Raw genomic sequence first — 26,845 nt, 5'->3', positions numbered from 1 at the left:
GCTATTATGGACACCACACCTCCCAATGATGCAGCCCTCGGTCCTTCATATATCAGTTCTCCACAATACAGAGGTGGTACAGCTATACTAAAAACAGACTACTTCACTAACAGAACTGTCAGGAAGAAGGGGCACGGAGTCAAAACATTTGAGGAGTTGTTCTCCACAAGATCTGCATCCTGTAGTGTAATTTCAGTAACGCTTTGGCATGAAGTATTAACTCAGTCTCTGCCCATCCAAAGCATGGACTTTTTTAGGTTTTGCTGGTTGTCCTGGAATACTGGGAAAGACCTTGTGGAAGAGACAAAGACTTATCTGGCAGCACTGACACAGGTAAGAATCCAGGCAAAAGAGAAACAGTTTTCCATTGGTGCTTGAAGCTAGAGATTTGCAAAGCATATACTGCGACTGGCAACAAGACATGATGCAATTTCTGTCCCCAAACAAACATTCAGCTCTCCAAGTATCGGAATATGCTTCGGCTCTGGTTCCCTTGTGTTGCAGCATCATCAGTCCTGGGCCGTTTGGGTGAAGGTGTTACCATCACTGTAGGACCTCTTTTCTTCGCCTATAAGAAAGCATGAGACCTGTGATTATTCAGGACAGTTACAACAAGATTTCCCATCACCACCGTCCAATGAGAGCAAATATGCACATCCTAATCCCAAATATTCCACTCTGTTTTCCAGCGTGTCCCCTATTTCAGGCAATGCACCCAAACAGCTCTCACTACATTGTGCATAGTGCTATATATTACAAGGACACATTTGAGACAAAGTGTAGCTGTCCCCATCTGCCTATCAGGGTTTTGCACCTGCACATTCAGTAAGAATGCAGCCAATTAACTGAACATTCTTTAACATGGTAACATAGGCAAGTTGACACTATTGGCACATCCCACATAAATCTCTACCTGGGGTTTTGATTTCTCCTTTGCCTCTTCACTCTTGACTGGGGAAAGCGTGTGGAAGACGAAGTTTCGTGAGTTTCGGGGAGCATTTGGATTAAGGTCTGACATGGCTGCAAGCTTCTGAAGGACAGCTTTAGGTCTGTTCAGAAGTGATCCATTCTTTAGCTGAAGACAACCAATGAATTTCACATTAACACATTGCATGAATAATTTTAATAGATTGCAGTTCTTTAGAGACAACCACATTGCACCCACACTCCCCAAAACCCTTCTATAGCTGGTCAGTCATCAGTTATCTGTATTTTTAAATGCATTCGGTAGATGCAACATGAAAATACACATCCAAGTTCATGCCATGCAGGTACCAACCTGAAGATCGCTGGTAGGTCTGAATGTTTCAAAGGGATTTCTTGGTAGTGATTTTGTTTCCTGTACAGCTGCTACAGGGTTTGCTGAGGGCAGAGAAAAACACAGAAAAGAAATTCAATTCCTGAGTATCATTAGAAAAAAAAATAATGTTTTGTACCAGACAGGGAAATACTCACAAATGACAGCAATCCTGTTCCAATAAATGCTGCCACCAGAATTCTCTTTTAACTGACCAATGAGCCATATAACTGATAGCTAACAACAATGGCAATGACGTCTTTATCACCTGGCAGGGAACTTGTTTATTTCGGAAGTAGTTATGCAGTTTCAGAATCACATTTTGCCATGTGCAAGTTAAAAATTGACTATATTATTTGATTTAAACTACATTATGCAATTTTTCCTTAAGCAGTTTGCACTCTGGGAAGTAGTGTGCTGTGTTGAATGTCACTACACTCAAAAGAGTCTTTGTGAGGCAGTGACCAAAAGAGGAATAAGACTGAAAGCATAGGGACATTCTGCCACATTAACTATTTCTTTTTAAAATTAAGGGAAAAGAAATATTTTAGTAAAGAAAAAATACTGCTGGCCATCAAGATTGCAGCTGCATCTCTTAGTGCCAGACAAGTCAAAGCACTAACAAACTTGGAGCCCATCCTGCACTGGTATGGGGGGAATGAGTGGAGATATCTAGTCTAATAGCAACTTTCACTGGTGCTTGGAACAGTCAGTAGCTTGTCAAGGTTTTTTTTCTTTCTTCTTGGATGCCACTTCAATGTGAAACAAGCTTACCTTTCTTCTGCAAGGACTTAACAGTCACCTTCTTTGCTAGTTTCATGAACAGACTATTTTCACCAATTTCTTCTTCCTCCTCCTCCTCCCCTTCATTTTTTCCTTTCTCTATCTGATAAAAATAAAGGATGTTTTTTAGACTGGTTTCAGAGCGGTAGCTGTGTTAGTCTGTATCAGCAAAAACTGTATCAGCCCTTGTGGCACTTTAGAGACTAACAAATTTATTTGGGCATAAATAAATGGTCATTCATAAATAAGCGAATTGCAAGAATCAGAATGCACATTTCATTCAGTGACTTGAACTTACTAACTCTCTTTACTACATCAGTTTTAGGATACAAGGCCAATATAAACCAGCAATTAAAGTTTCCTGCAGTTTTTCAGGTCGTTTATCAGCATCATCTTTTTATCTATTACAAACAGTCAAAGCTTCAAGATACCAACCAGATTTCATTCCTCAGACCCTATGTTAATTAAAGCAACTTGACCTGGAAGTTTCTAAGCCTTGGAATTAGGATTCTGGAGCAGGAAACAGGATTTCTGGATCTGCCACCAACTCAGTGCATAACCTCATGATGGGGAAACTGCTTGCCAAGATCACAGGAGGAAAAACAAAAGGTGCTATATAAGGGAGAAGTGAAAACTATAATTGATATGGTTTTTAACTAACTGGACCAACCGAGAACTCTGCCAACAGTCTAGCATGCTTTGTTAATGGTGTACCGAAGTATTAAGCAGTCAGCCTTTCTGCAGACTAACACAATACCTGCTCACGGAGCCACTGCTCTCGTTCAAATCGCTCCTTTCTCCATTTTGTCTCTGTCTCATCAAGCTGTTCTTCATTCTCATCATCATTATCAGAGTCTCTGTGAAACAAGTCCATCTGGGAAGCATCATCTTCAAAAGAAGAGACAGTAGTTAGTTCTCCCAATCAGAGAGGGGCATGAGGAATGTAGATGAGCTCTCCTGTCCATTAAAAAGAAACCTATACTTCCAAAAAGGTTCCACAGACAAAGCACATAGGTTTTGTTTAAGAAGGTAGTAGGTGGACATGCAGAGTTTAGGAAAGGGTTACAAACTCTCTCTCCACCAGAAATCAGTAAGAATTTCAGAAACAATGAAGACAAAAAAAACCCCACACATGTGCGTGCGCGCGTGCGCGCACACACACACACACACACACACACAATTAGAACTAGTTAAGCTGCAACAAAATCCTTTCCTAAACAACTCCTGGCAATGAATCTCTGAAGTGAATTACATGCAGAATGCTTCCTCTCGTTTAGATGGATGACACAGCTGGAACCAAAGCATTTAGCAAACAGTGATGAAATATCCAGTGGAAATGTTTCCTGTGAGGAGTTTTAGAAAGCATCATTCGACAAGATTAGCACCAGCTTTAAACAATGTAAAGAACTAAAGCAGGGTACTTGAGCGTTCTGCAGACAAAATTTGTGTTGTTTATGTATATGTAAACCACATTCTTGTTTAAAACACACAAAGATAATATTAATTTACTCTTGGCTACTAAATTAAGATTACCATATATTTACAATTGCCACAGTCTGCTGCTTATTCCTTACTGACATCAAAATTAGCAGAAACATTCCCTGTGCACATTTTATATACACAGCACTCAATGGTACAGGCTGGAGACTGACTTGTGAAGAAACAAGTCTTGTATCAGAGGCACAGTGGTTATACAAGGGATCTTGCCCCAGCAAATTAAGTGTGCTATGCTATACCCAAGAATAAACCCTAAAACCAAGCCATTAACAATAATTTGAGTATTGCCCATTTCCACTGGAAATATACAATCAGAATGTCTGTAGGATTTTTCCTTTTGCCCAACTAACCATTCCGCCTGCTCCCAAGCAAATGGGCCATGGCAGTCAATAGTAAGAGTCTGTTTAATATGTCTGTGCCAAAATGCAGAGATAACAGGAATGTTTCAGAACAGAGTAGAAGAGTTACAAAATCTAGCAAGGGGCAGTGAAATCCTCACTTCAACACTTGAAAAAAAATAGTAAGTGACTCCTTAAAAGAAAGCTATTGAGGGAAACTATAGACTGTATCTTGTCACAATAGTATTGTCCTAAGGGAGTTCAGAACAGCAACATATGAAGCCTTGCTAAAATATTAAGTACTTGTGTGTAACAAACTGGCTATGTTGTATCCCCCTCTAGTGGCTACACATATAGAGTAAGAGCCTTCTGCTGACAAAAAGTGATTGGAGATGCTCCTATATCTCCTCAAGTGGTAGAGGCCTGTGCTGAAAATTCCAGGTTCAAGTCCTGCAGACAACCTATAATGGGGATCATGATATACATCTTAACTAAAAGATTCAAAGCCATGCCCATCAGCGTTCTGTTTACTTTTTCCTGGACTTAGCCTGCAGAAGAGCAATATATAGCATCTATATACTATTTTAGTTAGATGGATGGAACTTAAAAGATTCTCCCAGTCTTAAGTGGTTTTAATAGCTACTATTTTTTTTTAAAGTTATTTCTTTATATTAGCTTGAAGTTATTGATTCCCTGGGAGTGTTCTGTTTTAACTAGCATGTGATCCAAAAATGGCTTAAAATGGTTTCTTCTTCAGACTTTTCAAGCCAAGGTTCTACTGTGGTCTGAAACCAGGCAAGAGAAGTCAAAGCAAGTCCCCCACCCCCAGTTACAAGAAACATGTGTGTATTAAAACAATAAACTAGGGCTCAGTAGATCTTACAACCGTAAGCCTCATATTAAAGTGCTTACTGAAGAGTTTTCTTCCCCCGACCTCCCACACCGTATTTTTTGCTCTACAATAGAAGATTAATATGCCAACATTATACCTATGTTTTTCCATTTGAATTTTCTCATTCGCCCAGGACCATCACTGTGCAGGTCTCCATCAGCAAGATATCTTTCTTGGTACAAGCGTAACTGACGCTTATCATCATCAAGCATCGCCTTCCTAATGTTATTGTCCAAGGGAGAGAAGCCTAGGTTAGTTTTGCAATTCCAGATTATAACCGATTATAACTTTTAGATGTGCATTTCATGTACTGTATAAGTATACTAGGATTGCTACTGACATGTGTATTTTGTTAATTTGATCCTGTAGTTCCACTTCGGTAGGGAGTTCTTCATCAAGAATCTCTTCTTCATATTCATCCAGCTCTTCACCATCATATTCATCCTCACTTCCTACTTCACTCCCCGACAGCTCTGCCTCATCTTCCAAGAAATCCTGCAGTTTTCTATAAGAGAGTTTCCAAAGGAGTTAACGTTAGAACGTTCAGCTGCATCACGTGAATCTTTGAAAGCAAGAGCAAAGTCTTTCTGGAACTACTGTGTATGCTAAATTAGTGATGCTATTATTCGGTTTTCGTTATCAATTTGATTAAGTAATTTAAGTTTAAGAGCACATGAACGTGTGGAAGGTCTGCCAGTTTACTTCACCTCGGTCCCACAGCACCCATTATTATTTTAGTTCTGAGCTTTCTTACCAGTTGCCCATCTAACAAGATGACAACTGCCTTCTAAGAAGAAAACCAAGGTCATTTCACTTGCAAAATGTGTACTACAGCACCCACTGAAAGATCTTAAGTCACGAGCAATATTAAGAGATGTACTATTTCATCAAAAACAAAAAAAGTCACTGTTACTTTTATCCTGGTCTCTTGCTCTTTATTTTTAAAGCTCCTTAATAGCGCTTTCAACTCTGACTCTTAACTATTAACTAAGTTTCTAGTGACGTGGTTCTGTTTTTCTGGCAGGTCAGATAGGGAGAAAGATTTACTCACAATTTTTTCTTTAAGCCCTGTCTTTGTCTCAACAGCTCCTCTTCATCATCACTAACTTCTGCTTCATCTTCGCTTCTCTCAGCGCCTTCACTTTTTTCATCCTATCAGTCAACAAGAAACAGTTTTCAGAAATTCCTAAGATATTCAGTAGAGTGTTTACTCCCTAGAACAGCAACGGCCTCTGTTTTTCAATGGCTAAAAACAAAAACAAACCAAGAAAAATCCAGGAGGTTTTAGTCTAAGTGCTCACAAAACCAAGATATTTTACCTAGTACATCAGAATTCTAAATCAGCACTTCTTACAATGACCCAAATACTGCTCTTCAGCAGTTTCAGTAATCTATGCTGGAAGTTTAGATTTTTGCACAAATGGATAGACCACTGAGAAAATAAACTGAATGCTTATGGGCAGAGCTCTGAAGTTATCACTTCATTCCGTCAGTACTCACCTCCTCGCTATCAAAGGCATGATCATCTGTTACGAGCTGAAAATTGCCAAATTCTTCCTCCTGCTCCTCATCATCTTCCCCTTCCCTATAAAAACCGAACCACATTACACACTTACAATTGATCTCCAGCAATGGATATGAAATGGATTGACGCAGGGTTTTAACTGCTGGATGAGCTAGTGACAAGCAATTATCCATGATAGCATCTGAAACACTGCAGTCTCCCAACACTGTAGCATGGAGCTTTAGGTGCTTAATTCCCCATTAGCATTAGCGGGAGTAATATTGGCAAGTCATTATCTTTTGTGTTCGTTTCCCCTTCAGTAAAATGGAATGCCTCTTGGGAGTAGGTTGGTACTCTTTAAACAATTAAGTCTCATAACATCCTTGTTAAGTGCACATGAATCAGTCCAGTTTTAAAGAGGAGGAAAACGAAGGTGCAGAAGTTAATGACTTGCGCACAGTTCCTGCATTCAACTGCAGAACTGGGAACAGAAGCCAAGGAGTTCTCAATCTTGTGCTTTGATTTGATCAAAATTCTCTACCCACTTTCCGCCTCCACCATCAATAGCAGTAGAGACTCTTTCCTCACAATGGACATTGGGAACTGCAGTGCCTTAGGAGTCTCTCAACTCTCACGTATCACCAGTCAAAGGAAGAACTGTTGAGCACTGAGATACTCAACTCCTTCACCTCCAAGGCAAACCACCTTTGTGTCAATAGCATTTTGAACTCCTGTTGAACCAGAGTGAGACACATCAGAAGTCAAGTCAGATCATGATCACCATGCAGAACTAGAACTCCTGTAATGCTGACCTGTCAGTTGGGAAGGAGCCTGAACAAAGTGCTAGTGCTTCTGCCATTGGATCATCTGTGTCGCTCTCTTTTTCTGGCTTAGAGGATGCTGAAGATGCCCAGATTGGAGATGTTGCTACAGAAAGAAACCAAAAGAGAAATCATTACACAGCTTCCTTTTGGCCTTTGGAACATCATTGAATGTCTTGGAAATGATAGTCAACGCATGTCTATAAAGATTCCAAACAGTTAAAGCGCACTAAACTCTTAGGGTTCCAAGTACACTATTAAAATTCCTTAGGCATGAGCAGCCCTGAAGGATTAGTTAGTACAAGACTTCTTTTTAAAACTGAGATTTGCCCCCAAAAAGTCACAAATCAAAGTCACTGGGAACAGAACTCGGGACTTACTCTGAGAGATGAATTTCCCTGAACACAGATTGAGCAGTTCTTCCATGTTTTGTTTTTTGCCAGTATTGGCATTTGGAGTGTGCTCAGCCTGACTGCTGAACTGCCCAGAACACAAGTCCAACAACTCGTCCATGTTGGCATCCATTGCATTCTCATCCATACTAGCCAGAGACAGCTGATGCTTTGAGGACTGGTACTTATTCCTGTGGTGCCCAACATTCAAGAACCTGAAAGTAAATTTTATTTAGAAGTTGGCAACTACAGTTTAATACCCATCTCATATTGGAAAATTTTGCCCTTCCACCTATGCGGAGGGCTTGTCTACAGAGACAAAGCAGAACTCCCAAAAGAGCCTTAACACTCAGTTATAGTATAACTAAGCATGACATTGTGGGAGTTCCATGTTTGTCTCTCACTGATTCTAGATCAACTTTGCTCAATTTAAGTAGGTAGATCGCTTCTCTAACTGCCAGTCTTGCAAACTCAATCTGGAATAAGAGGATCCAGTTGTGTTTTCCAACGCACACTGCCTGTAGTAATGGTTCTGCCAATGCAATTTGGCTGTTCTGGTGATGTATGATGCAGAATAAAATCCATCTTGCTCTGCCAAAGCTGCAATGGCTCTGCATTGGCTAGCAAGAGTAAAATGCATTCAAGTCTTTTTAGTCAGTAAAGTTAACAGCAGTCAACAGATCACTGATTAAGAAGGTTTTCGTTATTACATGGTTTTCTGATCTTAACTGTTTCAGCAAATGAATACTGTACTGAAACCCGGAAGATAAAAAAACTAATTAAAATCTAGACCTGCTTCAGATTTGTGGAGGGTTTTCTAAAGAGGGATTTAAAAAAAACAAAAACAAAAAAATTTAAATACCAACTAAAAATTTGTGAGGGATAGACACATGCATTGGCACCTTCGGGACTCAATATACTACAGTTTCCAACATTAATAAAGCGGTTATCATTGGGGCCATCACACTGTGTAAAGCATGGCATAACAGAAAAGACCAACAGAGCCCTTTAAATAGCATGCCTTTTCATGTAGCCTAAGGGAGTAAGAACCCCACAAAAATCTGTGCTACTTCTGTTAACACACACAGAACGCCACCCCTGAAGGATGTAGATCAGTAACCTACCCATCTGCATCAAGAAGTTGGCTCTGAGTATCATCTTCCAGAGAAAACTGAAACTGAGACTCTCCAGCTCCCGGAAATAAACTCTTGGGCTCAGGAGAGGCATTGTACAGATCCTGGGAATCCTCTATGGGAAGAGAGGGCTCAGACATCTTTCCTGAACTCTAGTCAGGGGAAAAAATAAGATAAAATTCACAAGATCTGATAATGAACTAGAATATAAACACTTAATCTTTTCACAGTCCTACAAGTTGGAAGCAAAAAGGCTTAATGGTTGTGCCATTTTAAACAGATGAAAATACAGAAGAAGAAGGTTAACAAGTATTCACGATTGTACTGCTACCTAGTTAAGAATGCACTAGTGAGAGATGTTGTATAGGCCATGGGAATATTTTTGTATAGTTCTTAAAGAGTTACCAAAAACAGCAATGGGTTTCCTCCAATACTTTTTGGATTTTTAGAATTGGATTTGTGTATTTAATACATCACCCTGATTTGTTCCGATATGAATTTTTTAAATATTTATCTATCGGTCAAGACAGAGATTCTGCATTGATTAAATCCCAATTAACCACAGAGGGGACACTGGCTATCTGCTACACTTACATTCTTGACCTATAAAAGGAAGCTTGACTTTGGCCTGAAGTCACAGAACATCTGAAGTTGTCAGGAGAGTGCAATGAAGGGAGAAAAGATGGGGCAGGAGTCTTACCTTGGAAGCAGAGCTGATGAAGCTTGCTTTGAACAAAGCTGGAGAGGAAGACCGGAAACCTCCTACTGCAGGTAGAAAGTTGGCCCCACGGGCCGTCTGTTTGTTACAAGGCTGGTAGGATGGAATCATGGAGCCAATCAACTCAAAGCTGCTGTTGTGGCTGCTCTCCTTTGCGGAAGTTGGCAGTGAAAACGAATCGTCGTCTTCTAAGGAAGAAAGCAGCTATGTAAGAGGAGTTTTAGGAATGCCACTGTACTAGGAGTGCAGACAAAGTTACATTGGCTGCATCGGCAAAAGAAAGTCACGTGCCTCAATGGTTCACAATGAATTGGAACCAGCAGTTCCCTTAAAATGCCTAATCAAATGACATTTTACAATTCAAATCCAACCCAGTAAAAGTAGCAAAGCAGCGTTTCACAGCCCCAGTGCAAGCATGCGATAGAGACACACCAATGGTAACTAGATACAGAAACGTGCAAATCACTTGTGCGCCAGAACTGAAAATTCCAAAGCAAAATGCTTGCTTTAACAGCAGTTTCACTTTACCTAACTTGGTAGGTCTTTTGCCTGGAGCTTCCTCCAACTCAGCTTTTTCATCAGGAAGAGAATATCTGCAATTTATTAACAAAACAAAACAAAACAAAAAAAGTATTTTGACCAAGTTTTGTTTTGTGTGCATTAACTATCAGGCCTGGTCTTTTATAGACAAGGTAATGTATGTGGAATGCACTGAATACACTGCCATTAGGAAGTTGATTCTTCCGCCAAATGACAAGGATATTCATTGAGACAAGCTAAGCAAGGTAATATCGTTCATTGGACCAACTTCTGTTGGTGAGAAAGAAGCTTTCAAGTTTACACGGAGCTTTTCTTCAGGTCTGGGAAACTAACTCAAAAGTATCACTATCATAGCGTCACTTTCACATGCAAACTATTATTTTCATATGTGACTGTTGCAATCATGACGGATGCAACAACACTCCTAAATATTACCACAAATGGTGAGACAGCAGGCATTCTTATATTTAAACACACACATGAATCCACTAGTTCTCAAATCAAATATCTCATGCGTATGTTAATCAGATTAAAACATAGTTGGGGCAGGCTGGGTTCACCGTTTCTAAAGACTGGTTTATTTACCCCATTTTGGAGGAGTTGTCCTTGAACAGCATCAATGTAGACTCTGTTGAGGAAGGTTTGGGAACAGAGTCACAATGCACAGACTTGTCCACCCTTTCCTCATCAACTGATTCTTTGTCAGTTTCTTTATCGCCATCTTCAATACCCTTCTCTTCCAGCTCCTCATCATCTTCCTCGGCCTCACCAAGAAGGAACTCTACAGTCTAAAAAACCCAACACATATCCATGTAATGAGACAGCAGGAATTATTATTTTGACCATCTACTTAAACTGCATACCTTTATATGCCCAGTTCTAACATGGAATTATTGAGGGGAGAATTGAAGGATGTTTCCAACTCCTGGACTTCTCTACTCCAATGCCTGCTCTGAAGGGGCTTAGAATAACCAAGTCATTTTGACCCCTTAATAACTGTTTGGAAAAGAATGTCTAGCCTCCAAGACTGACACTACTGCATCTCTGAGATCAGCCAAGGGATCTCAATTAAGTCTTCATACATCCTGTTGTAATCAAACTTCTTGCAGCCAGGAGCTGAAAATACTGGCACCACTCAAAATGGAACAATTTAAAAAGTATAGGCATTGTGTTTACTTGGCTAGGTGAGACAGTGGGAAGGGCTTCACCTCTGTGTGAAGGATCAGATAGTGGCCAATCCTGGAGGTAGCATACCTAAACTGAGAGGGGAGTTATTTGAACTCATATGGCAAAGCAAACATTTACTATAAGCAGAAAAAAGTTTTAAGTTGCTAAGACGGTCAGCCAGCCACTAAAATGCTGTAATAATTTTAAAAGATTCTGACTATGCATATATTTCAAGTGTTTTAGGTCAACCTGAACTAGCATATGGACTGGTAAAGATCACTTAATAGCCAGATGCCAGTGCTGTGGTCCCCTTTTCAGGGTCACATCCCAGCTTAACCCTGTCCGTGCCCCCTACTCCACCCTCCCCAGCCAAGACCGGGAGCGGGGGTCAGATGGGGGTAAAGGGGACCGAGGCTGGGGTGGGAACAGAGCCCCGGCCAGGGGCGCAGGGCTGGCAGCTGAGGCCAGGAGCAGAGCTGGGTGGCACTCCCTCCCCGCACCCCGAACGGTCCTCCGCGCACAGTCTGGGGACCTCTGTGCTAGTGTCACTGAACAGTCAGGAAGAGACTGGTATTAAAAAAAGATCTGCTGGATACTGTTCTGTGAGCACATGGAATCTTGAACATTCTAATTACAGTAACTCCTCACTTAACGTCGTCCCAGTTAACATTACCTTGCTGATCTATTAGAGAACATGCTCATTTAAAGTTGCGCAATGCTCCCTTATAATGTTGTTTGGCAGCCACCTGTTTTGTCCACTGCTTGCAGGAAGAGTAGCCCGTTGAAGCTAGCTGGTGGGGGCTTGGAACCAGGGTGGGCCGGCAGCCCCCCTATCAGCTCCCCTAAGTTCCCTGTGCGCAAGCCACCCAGCAGGCTATCAAGTGCTGGGCAGTTCAGGTGTCCCTCCCCCACTGCCATGTGCTACTCCTGCCCTCTGCCTTGGAGCTGCTCCCGGGAGCCTCCTCCTTGCTATGTGGGCGGGGAGGGAGAAAGAGGGGGGCTAATGTCAGGGTATCCCCCTCCCCCCGCTCCTGTACCCCATCTCCACAGAGCTGGGGGGGAGGGGAGGTGACACGACAAGGCTCAGGAGGGAGGGAGCTTGCTGGCAGCAGCTGCTGTCTCAACTTGCTGATCTACTTAAAAACGCAGTGTATTAGAGTGGGGTCAGCATACTTAAAGGGCAATGTGTCTGTGTGTCTCTGTCTGTCTCTCACACAGTTTACTGTACAGTATTTTTTAGTGTCAAAGAACGGTCTCTATTTGGCAAATTGTGCATATTAATATTGCACAAAACTCTGATTTATCTCATTTCCCTGTTAATTATGAGGAGTCAGCAGACAGACATTGACAAAGTTATGTAAAAATGCTGTGAATAGACCTCTGGGTTACATTCCTCTTCCTCAGACTCATCTGTCATTTCTTCCTCCTCTTCTTCCTCCTCCTCCTCCTCCAACATGTCCTCATTATCCAGTTTAAGCAGTGCTTGCCGCTTCTGGCGTTCCTCAATCCTGCGGAGTTTCATGGCCTCCTGTAGTTTAGCCTTCAGCACTTGTAGCTTTTCACCTGGACAGAAATGAATAAATGAATACATTAGATGCACTACAATGAAGCCTTAAACTTTGCTGCCTCAAGCACAAAATTTAATGTAACTACACACACAGAAAGAAGATTAAAGGCATTCGTGCCTTTTTTTTTTTTTTTTAATAAAAGATTTTCTGACTTGATCTGCTAATTAGAAGAGCTAAATCTCTTAGCCTAAATAAACGCCATTTAGAGAGGTAACACAACTTTATGAATTATCAGGAAGATTCCTTATTATCAACAAATGCCACTGGCACAGCCCCATGAGCTAGCAAAGGGTTCTTCTTTCCCTTGCTTCCGATTGGCGCAGTGGCTTCCAGTTGCCCTGGGCAAATGAAATATTCACCAACAGCTAGAAAGCATGCATGTCGTAGAACAAGCCAAAATTACCTACCTCTAACATTTAAATATTATAGGTGATTCAAATTAAGTTTCCCATATATTTATCATTTTTAATACATGCAAATAAAATGATCTGATACACAAACAGCCTGTATTAAGAATTGCGACAGGGATGAAAGTGCTATTAATTATGAATACCACACAAGGGTTAATCTACAGATTTTATGTAGATGATTGATGTCCTGTAGATATTAAGGATAAATATGTTTTATATGAAATCGTGGGGCAGGGGGAGAGAGATTCCAGAGGGCGAATGGCTAAATTATGGCACAGAGCAACATCCTCTTTAATAGCTAACACAGTTCAAGAGTTACCTTTTCAAGCGTCTAACATACCAACCTGGTTAGAAAAAATATAGCTAACTGGAACGGTTAATGCCTGTTAATTCTGGAAGCAGGGATTCTCATTTATATTTTAGATAATTTTTTTTTTTTTAGGGGGAGGGAAGGGGAGGGGGGAAAATATGGTTGCAATTGCAAAGAGAATCACAGATTAAAAACTCCCTTATGTTCTATTGACCATGATCAACCAGTAAGAGAATCTGAATGTTTTTCTTCACAATTACTTATCTATTGATTGCAGCTCATTATGAAACTGAAGCAAGCATGTAGTTTTAATTGTCAATGTGTTCACTACTTTGCATGAAACATCCTAAGACGATCCTTGCTCACGGAAGCTTATAATCAACGAGGCAGACACACGTAAAAGATGATCCAGACCAGACATCCTGAATTATCTTATACTTGTATTTTGGTGAAAGTAAACTCCAGTTGAGACCTTGGCTTCCAGTAAAGATGTAGGATATTAGATATTCTAGAAGTTTCTTAACAAAGAAAATATACTTCTTTTCCGACTCAACAACTATGACCCTCACCCCAAATATACCTGGCTTTCCATGGACTGTATCATCTAGATTTTCTGCAGCCAAAGTCACCGGCACCACAGCTACTTTTAGCTCCTCCTTTCCCTCAGCAGTGGTCTCTTTACGAATAATGCTCAAGTTCACAGTCCGTTCAGTTTTTAACTGGGCTGTGTGAAGTGTATGCTTCAAGAAACGCGCTTTCAGAGCTTCCAGTTCTTAAAAAAATATTATATTATATTTAAGGTCAGAAGAAAAATTCCTGCTAAGATCAAGTTAATTTGAGGCAGCAAAAAAAAAAAAAAAAAATTCCAGTCACTTTTTATACATACAGTTGTAACATGCATTTCTAAAGTAAGTTTTTTTTTATAAAAAACAAAAAACAAAAAAGTTTTACAACACATTGGATGCTGAAATGCAAGAGGGGTCAACATTATTTGATTTGAAAATAACATTAGTAACAGTGGCCCATCTCTGGATAACTTTGCTCAACCATGCACTTAGGATGGCTTACTTTAATATTTGGGCATATGATCAAATGCCAGTTGAAAACCTTAAACACCCCACAACTAATTATTCACTGGAGATTTGGGTATCAACATTCCATTTCATTAACAGACTCTTCCCCCCCCCCCCCCATATGATCAGACCGACATATAAACAGTATTTAAATCCAGGTTGATAGTGGAGGAGTCATCATTTCATGGCACAGGCCATGTTTCTGTACAATTTAAAGAACAGACTGAATGCTATTAATAAATGTATGTAGGTATAAATGGAAACTTACTAGAATGATATTATAGGACCTCAAAGTGTAATGCAAACAAACTGATATGGGATCACCTATCCACCACTGAAACAGCTGAAATTTTCAAACATGGGTGCCTAAAGCTAGACACCGATATCCTTAGAGTGCTAAATAAGAGTGACCTGATTTTCATTTGCTGTGCAGCCATGACTTCTAATGATAGAATCAGAAGGTCCTCCTGCTCATCATCTCTGAAAGTCAGGTTTCTTATTCAGATACCTGAATAAAAAGATTTAGAGGCCTAATTTTAGGCACCCCAAGTTGAAAAATGTTGGCCTTCCTGCTTAGTACAAAAAGCAAATGCCATCTTATTTAACTAGAACTGCAGGGAGAATTGAAGTATGCAAAACATCATTAAACTCTTCTTATTGACAGATCCGAGAGATCTTGAACAATCACAAAAGGATCAGGATTTCTGTTTTTAAATCTCATCTGAAAGACAATACAGCCACCAGCATAGCCAGCACTATGCTGTGACATTAGTTCTCCTCAAAAGAAAGTGTGCCTGCCCCTTTCTGATTCACCAACTTCTAGTTGTTCCTCAGAGTTCTCCCATCTAAGTTCTGGCTTAACCTTGCCTAGCTTGTCAAATCTAGCAGATTTTAACAGGTAATATTGTACCTTTGTTTGATTCAGGTTCATCAAGGATAATAAAGGAATCACTATCAGAGTAAAGTCTTGGCTTGATGGATAGATCCACTCCCAGCTCCCGAAGTTTATCCAGTTTAGACTTCCTTACTTTTTCAGGTTGAATCTCCACCACTGGTACCACCTGTTGAACAGATTCTTCATGTTCTACACATATTTTCTGTGACTGGTCCTCTCTTTGTATATAGGCACATTCTTCAGATGCCAAGGGAATTTCACTCTCCATTTGTTCACTGCATTTGTTACGGAGTAGGCTAGACTGCTGCTGTTCTTCTGAATTACCAGCAGTTGTAGGTCTCTCACAGATATCGGAAGCACCATCTTCTCTGTGCTTCTCAGCACAGTTCTCTATCAAGTTCTCTACTACATCACGGGAAGGTTTGTCCACAGTGATAACACCAGTATCCTTGTTAAACCCCATTTCCAGTTCCCTCGCTGCCGGCTGATCAGCCTCTTCAGTCTGATTATTACTGCAATTTACAGCTGAGTTCTTAGTGGCTGCACTTTCTTCATTTAGACAGGACTGATATTTAGTGGACCTGCCAAGAACAGAAAAATAAAGTCACCAACCAAACCACAGTACATCAGTCTTTAAAATGACTAGTGTTAAATGTGAGAAAAGCCTAAATCAAACCAAGGCAACAAAACCATGTTCTATTTATTGTCCTTGAAAAATCAGTTTTGAAGGGAGGGGGGAGAAAATCATCGTTCATAAACGCTACTTATTTTAAACATATCTTCATTTTCAAACTCCGTTTTAAAAATGGACAAAAATTAATCTGGCACATTTTTACTACGAAGAGTTACAATAGGTTCACTCTAAAGGGTGCAGAGTCAACTGGTAAGTAAATTACATTATCACAACTTGGATTAAGTTAATTCCTGAGAGATTTTGTAGCCACAGTAGAGTACAATTTGTCTACAATATTTAAAACAAAAAAGATGACCCAAGCACAAAAAGTTTGGATCCTAATCCAAACTTTCTCTAAACTCATGGTGGGAGGAGGTTTGGGAGAGAGGGGGGCAACCAGGGTTAATCTGGAGTGCTCAATCAGCCCTGCTTACTTAACATATTCGCTTGAAGTCAACTGTAGTAATGCAATATTGTAATTCAGATCTTAGATGCTCAGAAGCCTAGAATTGAGTTGGTTCTCATATCACATGACAATACCAATGATCTATTACTGCACATTATAATTTTTATGCCCATGTATAATACTCTACTCAGTAACACAAATTACTAGTTCTATGCAAATGCAATAATATCAAGTTAGGGTGACTCTAGGAAGCATAACAGTAAATAGCCTGACATTTGGGCATTTAAAATCTCAACCATTAATGCAAGATTCTCTGGATTTCATTTCTTTTTAAATTAAAGGAAAAAAGTTCACTAACTGCGCCCTGAATACTCTTTATTTCAGTGTACAACACACCTTCTAAAACAGGATTTGGTATTAAATTGAGCATGGAGGGGAAAAAAATCACAGCAGTGGTTTGAATTTGGAGGGGAGAATGGGACACTGTCACAAGAATTTAGATGAGCATGTTCCTTTCAAATTTTACTTCTGAATAGCAAGTACAATATAAATAAGGATTTTCATTTCACTCCTGTCAGAGACTAGCTGGTAAATAAATCTATTCAGGGGAAAAGAGATGTGCCCTGCTATTACATACTAGTTACTAAACTAGCAGGTTTGCCACTTAGAACATTGGTTCTCAGACTGTGGTCTGTATCCCATTGATGATCAATCAACACCCTTGCTGCTGGTCTGCGGAGAGTTGGCAAGTCACATGGTGATACTTCTTGTTTCCAGCTGTTAAACTGCATTAAAAACATAGTTAAAAACATAATAAATACTTCTCTAGTATTACTTTCCCACTGACGCAATCGCTTTAGTTGCCATAGAAGCAGTATGGGATTACCAAGGAAAGATGGGAGGCCTATGTGGTTGCAAATAAGAAGGGAGGCTGTATATTAGTAGCTTTTTCATAACATGGACCACATCTGCTTCAGGAAGATTGAGAGCCCTGATTTAGAAAAGAGAGACTATGAGATAAGCTTGGTCCTTACTTTAGCAATGCCATTGCATTTCCCTGCAATGCTGGTCGAGGTCTACGCTTGAAGAACTCATGGATGGTTTTGGTCTCAGGCATATGATACGGGAGAGACAGAGATGATTCTGCCAAAAGGAAAAAAAAAAAAATCATTTAAATTGTACATCAAAACAACATGTATTTTTTTAAATCCAATTGCTCTTGGGACAAGTATTTTCCAGCTAAAGTATCAGAGCAGAGATGAATAGCAGAGTTTAACCCTGAATAAAGGTTGTATCTGTAGGACCTCTTCCCAATCACCAATCTATTGTCATGAAGAGTGAGGACTGCAGCACGCACAGGGACTCATAAGAAAGCAGATTGTACCATCAAGAACAGAATTATAAGACCAATTCTAAAATCTGTTGCAACTAAATACCCAAGTCAGTTATATGTGTAGTCCAGCTATAACTTTTAAAAGACTCCAAGTGACTTCCCACAGTTGCGTAAAGGCAAGTTTTAAGCTCCAATCAGGAATTTTGCTTGCACCGAGAGACCATCCTTGAACAAGATTTCAACAAAACTGTTTTGCAGCCTATCCACTTTAGATCCTGAATAGTTCATGTTAAGCAACAGCAGAATCTGGCCTGTCAGGAGTTTCTGCTGCTCTCCTGAAGATATCTTAATAGCTCTCACACACAAGAGGAGAGGTAATTCTTGATTTAGTCCTGAGTGCAGCACAGGATCTGGTCCAAGAGGTGAATATAGCTGGACCACTTGGTAATAGTGACCATAATATAATTAAATGTAAACATCCCTGTAGCGGGGAAAACACCACTGCAGCCCAACACTGTAGCATTTAATTTCAGAAAGGGGGACTACACAAAAATGAAAAAAAGTTACTTAAACAGAAATTAAAAGCTGCGTGGAAACTTTTAAAAGACACCATAATAGAGGCTCAACTTAAATGTATACCCCAAATTAAAAAACATAGTAAGAAAACCAAAAAAGTGCCACCATGGCTAAACAAAGGAAAAGAAGAAGTGAGAGACAAAAGGCATCCTTTAAAAAGTGGAAATTAAATCCTAGGGAGGAAAATAGAAAGGAGCATAAACTCTGGCAAATGAAGTGTAAAAATATAATTAGGAAGGCCAAAAAAGAATTTGAAGAACAGTTAGCCAAAGACTCAAAAAGTTATAAAAAAAAAATTTGCTAAGTACATCAGAAGCAGGAAGCCTGCTAAACAACCAGTGGGGCCACTGGATGATCAAGATGCTAAAGCAGCATTCAAGGGCGATAAGGCCATTGTGGAGAAACTAAATGAATTCTTTGCATTGGTCTTCAAGGCTGAGGATGTGAGGGAAATTCCCAAACCTGAGCCATTCTTTTTAGATGACAAATCTGAGGAATTGTCCCAGATTGAGGTGTCATTAGAGGAGGTTTTGGAGCAAATTGATAAACTAAACAGTAATAAGTCACCAGGACCACATGGTATTCACCCAAGAGTTCTGAAGGAACTCAAATGTGAAATTGCAGAACTACTAACTGTAGTTTGTAACCTATCATTTAAATCAGCTTCTGTACCAAATGCCTGGAGGATAGCTAATGTGACGCCAATTTTTAAAAAGGGCTCCATAGGTGATCTCAGCAATTACAGGCCGGTAAGTCTAACTTCAGTACCAGGCAAACTGGTTGAAACTATAGCAAAGAACAAAATTGTCAGACACATAGAGGAACATAATTTGTTGGGGAAGAGTCAACATAGTTTTTGTAAATGGAAATCATGCCTCACCAATCTACTAACATTCTTTGAGGGGGTCAACAAGCATGTGGACAAGGGGGATCCAGGGGATATAGTGGACTTAGATTTTCTGAAACCCTTTGACAAGGTCCCTCACCAAAAGCTCTTAGGCAAAGTAAGCTGTCATGGGATAAGAGGGAAGGTCTTCTCATGGATTGGTAACTGGTTAAAAGATAGGAAACAAAGGGTAGGAATAAATGGTCAGTTTTCAGAATGGAGAGAGATAAATAGTGGTGTCCCCCAAGGTCTGTACTAGGACCAGTCCTATTCAATTAGTCATAAATAATCTGGAAAAAGGGGTAAATAGTGAGGTGGCAAAATTTGTAGATGATACAAAACTACTCAGATAGTTAACTCCCAAGCAGGCTGCGAAGAGCTACAAAAGGATCTCACAAAACTGGGTGAGTGGGCAACAAAATGGCAGATGAAATTCAATGTTGATAAATGCAACTATACATACAAAATGATGGGGTCTAAATTAGCAGTTACCACTCAAGAAAGATCTTGGAGTCATTGTGGATAGTTCTCTGAAAACATCCACTCAATGTGCAGTGGCAGCCAAAAAGCAAAACAGAATGTTGGGAATCATTAAGAAAAGGATGGATAATAAGACAGAAAATATCATATTGCCGCTATATAAATCCATGGTACGGCCGCATCTTGAATACTGCGTGCAGATGTGGTCACCCCATCTCAAAAAAATATATTGGAATTGGAAAAGGTTCAGAAAAGGGCAACAAAAATGATTAGGGATATAGAACAGCTTCCATGTGAGGAGCAATTAATAAGACTGGGACTTTTCAGCTTGAAAAAGACAACTAAAGGGGGATTTGATAGAGCTCTATAAAATCATGACTGATGGGGAGAAAGTAAATAAGGAAGTGTATTTACTCCTTCTCATAACACAAGAGCTAGGGATCACCAAATGAAATTAATAGGCAGCAGGTTTAAAACAAACAAAAGGAAGTATTTTTTCACACAAAGCACAGTCAACCTGTGGAGCTTCTTTACAGAGAATGTTGTGAAGGCCAAGACTATAACAGGATTCAAAAAAGAACTAGATAAGTTCATGTAGGATAGGTCCATCAATGGCTATTAGCCAGGATGGGCAGGGATGGTGTCCCTAGCCTCTGTTTGCCAGAAGCTGGGAATGGGCAACAGGGCATGGATCACTTGATGATTACCTGTTCTGTTCATTCCCTCTGGGGCACCTGGCACTGGCCACTGTCGGAGACAAGATACTGGGCTAGATGGACCTTTGATCTGACCCAGTATGGCTGTTCTTATGTTCACCCTTACACCAAAGAGTTTAGGTTTTACCTCTAACAAGTCGCTGGGTCTCACTATGCAGTCGTTTAATGGCTTCTTTACTTAATCTTGCTGCCTTCCGTTCCTTAAACAGAGAAAAGAAAGACCCTTGAAGCCACAGGACTGATGTGCAGAAGTATCTATATTACTAAATAGTTTTCTTCTTTCAAACAGCAAGAAAACAGAAGAAAGTACTAACAGTTGGAGCAGAGTTTAAAAAAAAAAAAAAAAAAAAAACACAAGACCCAAATCAAACAGAAGAATAAAGATACTTTGACGAGCAATATAGATAAGCCTTCAAATAAAATTATGAAGAACTACTGAGGAGTTAAAAAGGAACAGATATGTATAATGAAATATTCCACCTTTCTTTTAGGTCCTTTTAATGTAGGTTCCTCACTATCATCATCAAATACACATTTGTAGTCTTCACTCTCAGAAAACAGATCTTTACTCTATAATTGGTAAAAAGAAGTCTATTAAATTTCAAAACAAATGGGAGCTGTCAAGGGCAAAGAAGCTTGCAACAAAATAACTTTGTACAATTATTTTCTGTGCCATCAATCTTGAAATAGGAGCAGCAAACATTTTCATAAACCAATGCCAACTATTGTCCTGGTTTCTGCAACTTCTTTAAGTGCCTCTACAGCCTCTGTTGCAATACTATTTTTGGAATTTTCTATGACAATGCTCTTCAGAGAAGGCGCTAATATCCCTTCACCTCTAGCAAGCAATGTGATAGTGGGGACTATTTTCTTCCACTTTTACCAAAAGTGGAAGCACCCCAGTGTCACCAAAAGTGTGTGTTACATACTCAGGTACAATACCTTCTACAAAGAATATTATAACCTTAAACTAAAGTACGTTACCTTATGTTTTTTCATTTTGTCTTTCACAGCAGCTCTTATTGATTCTAGTGACTCTTCATCTTCAAGAAGGGGATCATTTTCCTCCTCTAAATCATTCTCAAAGAGTTCTTTGTCAGCAAGAAGACACCCACTATCATTAAAATGGTATCTTTCACCGCCATCCTTCTGGTAAACGTAAGTACAAAGAATTATATTAATTTACAAGTTTATTTCAAAATTTTTGAAAGATACCTTCATGATTTTAGGGTCATTAGCAAAATTCAAAAACAACCATCCCATCATCCCCAAAACAAAAATCTTTCAAATTCTGTAGGCCAGTCATGTTGACTTTATAGCATTCCAAAATTAGATATGCTAATTTATGGAGGCAGGTTCTCAACTGCTGCAATCAGCATACACAAGGAAGAATTACACAAAACCCACCAATGGCTCAGAGAAAAACCCTGTCCAAAGCTTGGGGGCCCCTATGTGGATGTCTAACTTACTGTTGTGATGTGGACTCACATATTTTGTTGGAGGCTTCAGACCACCACCACCACCAAATGCTGAAATTTAACAACTGAAAACACCAGAAATGTTTGCAAGTAAATTTTTATACCTCCTGTTTGTATTTCTTTTCCTTCTTCAGCTGTCTAACAGCCTCTATTTTTCTCTCTTTTTCCGTCTTCCTTCTTGATTTGCCTATCACTTTGTCTGTTTCTTTCTCAAAATCACTTTTATGTTTTTTGTATTTTTTCTGAGATTTCACGGACATCTCCACAGGTTTCCTCACTTGTGAGCCAAACTCATCCTTAGTCAATTCGGACTTCACATCTATTTCAAGGTTTCCAGAATGCAATGGATCACCTGTGTCACTCTCATCACTGTCCCGCAGAGCTTGGCGAATCCGATGAGATTTTTTGTTCTTCTGGGCAAAATTGTTCTCATTTTCCTCCCCGCTTTCCACATCTCCATCCACAATGTCAGTCTTCTCAGGAAAAATGCCTTCCTCTTCGCCCTCACTCTCACTGTCCTGAAGCACGTTCTTGCTTTTTGATTTTTTACTCACAAAGATCTCCTCATCTGAATCTGGTGGAAATACATTACACTCTTTATGGCACACAACATGTTTTAATATATATATATATATATGATAATTGACAAATGATTAGTTCATGCACCATGCCAGATACTTTTCTCTGAGACATTTATTATCCCCTGAAGTCTCATGAATACCAATGGAAGTTTAGTACAGCATAGCAAATCCAATTTAATCTATACTTTGAAAACCCATTCCCTCCCCCCCCCATAGCATTTATATTTATATATATATATATATATATATATATATATATATATATATATATATATATATATATATATATATATATATATATATATATATATATATATATATATATATATATATAAAATTATCCACCCTTAAAGAAACTTAGAACCATCTCAAAATAACTTTAGTTTTTAGTATCTTTCCTTGAGACTAAAGTATTTATATATAATAAAAACATGAACATATACAGGAAATAGTAATATACTAAGTGAATTATAACAGACACATTATGGCCCAATCCTGCAAATATTTAAACAGGAACATAATTTTACTCAAATGACTAGTCCCATACAAGTCACTGTGCACGTTTCCTCTTCTGCTATACCGGGGTCGGCAACGTTCGGCACGCGGCTCACCAAGGTAAGCACCCTAGTGGGCTGGGCCAGTTTATTTACCTGCTGACGCAGCAGGTTCGGCTGATCGCAGCCCCCACTCGCCGCGGTTCGTCGTCCCGGTCCAATGGGGGCGGCGGGAAGCGGTGCGGGCCGAGGGATGTGCTAGCCGCGGCTTCCTGCCACCCCCATTGGCCCGAGATGGCAAACCGCGGCCAGTGGGGGCCGCGATCGGCCGAACCTGCCGCATCAGCAGGTAAATAAAGTGGCCCGGCCCGCTAGGGTGCTTACCCTGGCGAGCCGCGTGCCGAACGTTGCCGACCCCTGTGATATACAATAGTTAAATATATTTTTAAAGTGTGTATTCCTACCTTAAAACAAAAACTTACAAAACCAATTATCTTCTTTTCAAGGATATGTGGGGGACCTTAACTGAACATTTCCCGGTTTTCTATTGTTTGAGTTTGGAGTTCTGATGTTCCGTATTTCAGAACGGTGCAGGGAGAACAATGCAATGTTGTTCAGCAGAAACCTTAGTCGCACTTTACAGTTTTTTTATAAATGTTATTTAAATGCAATATTTGTTTAGTTTTTTTATATGTAAAAAAGCCTGCAATCCAGAACGTCAGAAAACTACTAATGAGCTCAGATCGAAAGGTAGTTAGTGTATAATACTTATTAAAATACTTAAAATTTGAGTGTGTGTTATCAGGAAAGAACTGATTCATCTGATAGACATGGAACAAAGTGTGCATTCAGAATCCTCTTTTATCCTCTCATTTACTTTTCCAGCCATACCAGGTACAGGAAACATCACTAAGCTTTAACTTTAATAGGAAACTATCATTAGGACAGTGTTATCTTAAAGTGAAAGCTTTCCTTATAAAAAACACTGTTAGAGCTCAGTGGAGAAGTGTGAGCATTCTTCTTGCAGCATCAGAAAATTCAACACTTTTCAAATGGAACTTCTACAGACAAATGCTTCTCTTCCAGGCATCAGCTCTATACTTTCTTCCCCCACTCACAACAGCCTTTACAAATTTGGCCACATTGGATTGGTGTAAATGTAAGAGAAACATCACACACTAAGCCGTTAGAGTTAACGCTGTTAAATCTGCTTTGCTGGGCTATGCAAGTCATAAAAAAAAAGAAGGAAATAAGCAGTTAAGATATTCAATACCCCACTCAGCATTTCCTCTCCTCAATCTCAACTACTGCCCTTTTACCACCCTCACATCTCTACCCTTACCCTGAGCAACCAAAAGGGCACTTTGAATTCAGACCAGACATATTTTTATATGTTCATGTATTTTGATTATTAATACGGAATTGGTGTGATTTTCCTACACTACATCATGCATAAATTCTGTATGTTGTTTTGGATTGGTATGTTAGTGAGCCAAGTGGTGTCAGACTGCAAATGACTGTTATGAGATATTTTCTTCTATAATATTTAGAAAAACACTTACATTGTTAGTGATTGCTCTGATTTTTTTTTAAATGTAAACATCTGAGAATTAAAGTCTGTATACACAGAGGAAAAAGCAGCAGCTTATGCAGGTTGCATAGAAAGAAAATAATCAAGGGTTAGCAAACCAAATGTGTGACTTCTGAAGGGCAAATAGTCCAAGACCACATTCTCTCAGCCTTCTGCAAAAGGAAACACCTATAAATGCAAAGTACATTACCCAGGGTTTTTTTAAAAAACTAAAACCCAAAAGAGAGACCTGACAGTATTACAGACCTATGTCACCAAGAGATGCAGTTCCCTTGTTGGATTGATTTGGAGAGCTTGTTTCACAGCTGCCCTGTCCACTGTCAGAATCACTGTCAAAGGTTTTCTGCAAGTCAGATTTCAGATCCTCTGCTTCTGAATTAAGCTAGAAACCAAGAATAATATTAAGCAGCTTATACTGTATTAAGGTTAACAGAGATGACTCATTGAATTCAACTTCATCCCAATGCATCAAATTGGATTACACAAGATATATTGAAATGTTATCACTATAACCTCTTAGGAATTCAGTTCATTCAACTGAAACATGATTATGCTGTATGCACCTTTTATTATTGTATAAAGTTGATTAAATGATGAACTCAGTGAAAGCATCAAAGCAAAAATCAAACATTATACCCAGACACTGCTTGGTAACCACTGCTTGAGACAACACTAAAAGCCATGAGAAACTTGCAACTTTCACCTGACATATTAACACTTCTAACTTTATGTAACTTGACATAAAATAAAGCCATCCCAAATTGTGTGAGCAATTAAAATCATTCCAGGAAGGTGACAGCCCGACAGGTCATTAATTATTATTCTGTGTAATGGACAAATATAGTGAAATCACGACAACTTCAGCAGCAGGGCACATAGTTAAGATGACAGAAGACAGACCAGCTAAGCATCTCTTAGAAGGACATCCTTTTGGCATCTGATCAAGATGATGATGGAGAGATAATATGGAGCATGAGGTAAGAGTTCTTAATGTGCATTACCAAGGAAATGGGAAAAACATGTCCTTGACAGAAGGGGCAAGGGGGGGGAAGAGAGCAGCCAAGGAGCTCCATAGTCTGTACAGCCAGGGAGGAGTAGCCATAGACGTAGTAATGGAGAAAGTCTGCAGCCCTGCTGTAAGGGCTAAATGCGGTCCATGACATTTAAAAACAAAACAGATGCCACGCCAATATGTGCACCCCCAAATCTCATAGTTTGGGGTCTTCATTTGTATTGTGTGTGGGTCTTATGCTCTGTGGGCACTTCTCTCATAATTAACAGGAATCTGCACTGACATAACTCAGGCATTCAATTGCCCATCCCAGGTAGTGATGGTACAGACAGCAGTAGATCAAAGGTGTAGGAATTTGAATGATTGTCATTTAACCAGGCTCAGAGTCCTGGCAACACTAGTACTCCCATCCCACCAGGGGATCAGATGCCCAGCATGGGCCAGTGCGGACACCTTTATGGTGTACCTGGCCAGGCCAGGCATCCCAGCATGCATTACCCTTCACCCCAAGAGGTAAGCCAGGCCAGTGGTTCTCAAGCAAGGTTACGCATACCTCTGGGGGTACACAGAGGTCTTCCAGGGGGTACATCAACTCATCTAGATATTTGCCTAGTATTACAACAGACTACACAAATAGCACTAACGAAGTCAGTACAAACTAAAATTTCATACAAACAATGACTTGTTTATACTGCTCTATAAACTATACACTGAGATGCAAGTACAATATTTATATTCCAATTGATTTATTTTATAGTTATAGGGTATGTACAGTATGGTAAAATGAGAACATGAGCAATTGTTCAGTAACAGTGTGGCTGGGACCCTTTTGTATTTTTAGGTCTGATTTTGTAAGCAAGGAGTTTAAGTGAGGTGAAACTTGGGGTACACAAGCCAAAAAAAAGACTCTGAAAAGGGTTACAGTCTGAAAATGTTGAGAGCCCCTGAGCCAGGCCACACAAACACTCCCAGCATGCACTTGGGCAGGCCACTTGGCTCAGGGTGCCGAAGTGCACGCTGGGTAGTGTAGTCCTTATATGGGCGTGGTGCATGCTGGGACCTGTAGTATCCCCTGAAGCTGCCGGTGCAGGGTGGTGCCGCCGGCCCGGTGGCCGCAGTGCATGGCGGGAGTCGTAGTTCCCGCCAGCTGCGGGAGACCCAGTCACTCGGAACCGAGTGGCAGGGAGAGGGTGGCGCGGGGTGGGAGGTCGCTGCACCCCGGCATCCCCTCCCGGCGCCGGCCAGACGATGCAGGCCGGATGGGCTTACCTCAGCCGCCAT

The 26,845-nt window shown here is 40.1% G+C and overlaps 1 protein-coding gene across 1 annotated transcript; it reads right to left on the bottom strand.

Annotated features, from left to right (window-relative positions):
* Window positions 1-451: 451 nt before the first annotated feature.
* CLSPN (claspin) lies at window positions 452-26,845 on the bottom strand. Its single transcript, XM_065421740.1, has 25 exons — window positions 26,834-26,845; window positions 24,799-24,934; window positions 21,991-22,460; window positions 21,393-21,557; window positions 20,889-20,978; window positions 20,536-20,608; window positions 17,452-17,560; window positions 15,354-15,919; window positions 13,951-14,142; window positions 12,461-12,645; window positions 10,501-10,703; window positions 9,904-9,968; window positions 9,358-9,563; window positions 8,649-8,809; window positions 7,513-7,739; window positions 7,124-7,238; window positions 6,308-6,392; window positions 5,859-5,959; window positions 5,148-5,312; window positions 4,905-5,026; window positions 2,838-2,968; window positions 2,072-2,183; window positions 1,280-1,362; window positions 914-1,075; window positions 452-568 (listed from the first exon to the last, which is right to left on the bottom strand). The coding sequence occupies exons 1-25, from the start codon at window positions 26,843-26,845 to the stop codon at window positions 452-454; spliced, it is 4,053 nt and encodes a 1,350-aa protein (XP_065277812.1).

This window comes from Emys orbicularis, chromosome 23 (genome assembly GCF_028017835.1).
Source record: "Emys orbicularis isolate rEmyOrb1 chromosome 23, rEmyOrb1.hap1, whole genome shotgun sequence".
Classification (NCBI taxonomy): domain Eukaryota; kingdom Metazoa; phylum Chordata; order Testudines; family Emydidae; genus Emys; species Emys orbicularis.
The sequence above is the reverse complement of the archived record's forward strand: the minus strand, read 5'-3'. Positions and strand labels throughout refer to the sequence as shown.

Coding starts and splice junctions, on each gene's coding strand:
- CLSPN (XM_065421740.1), bottom strand. Junction 20,609..20,888: donor TAAAAGGACCTAAAAGAAAG/GTGGAATATTTC, acceptor TCTCTGTTTAAG/GAACGGAAGGCAGCAAGATT. Junction 17,561..20,535: donor GACCCAGCGACTTGTTAGAG/GTAAAACCTAAA, acceptor TCCTTTTGGCAG/AATCATCTCTGTCTCTCCCG.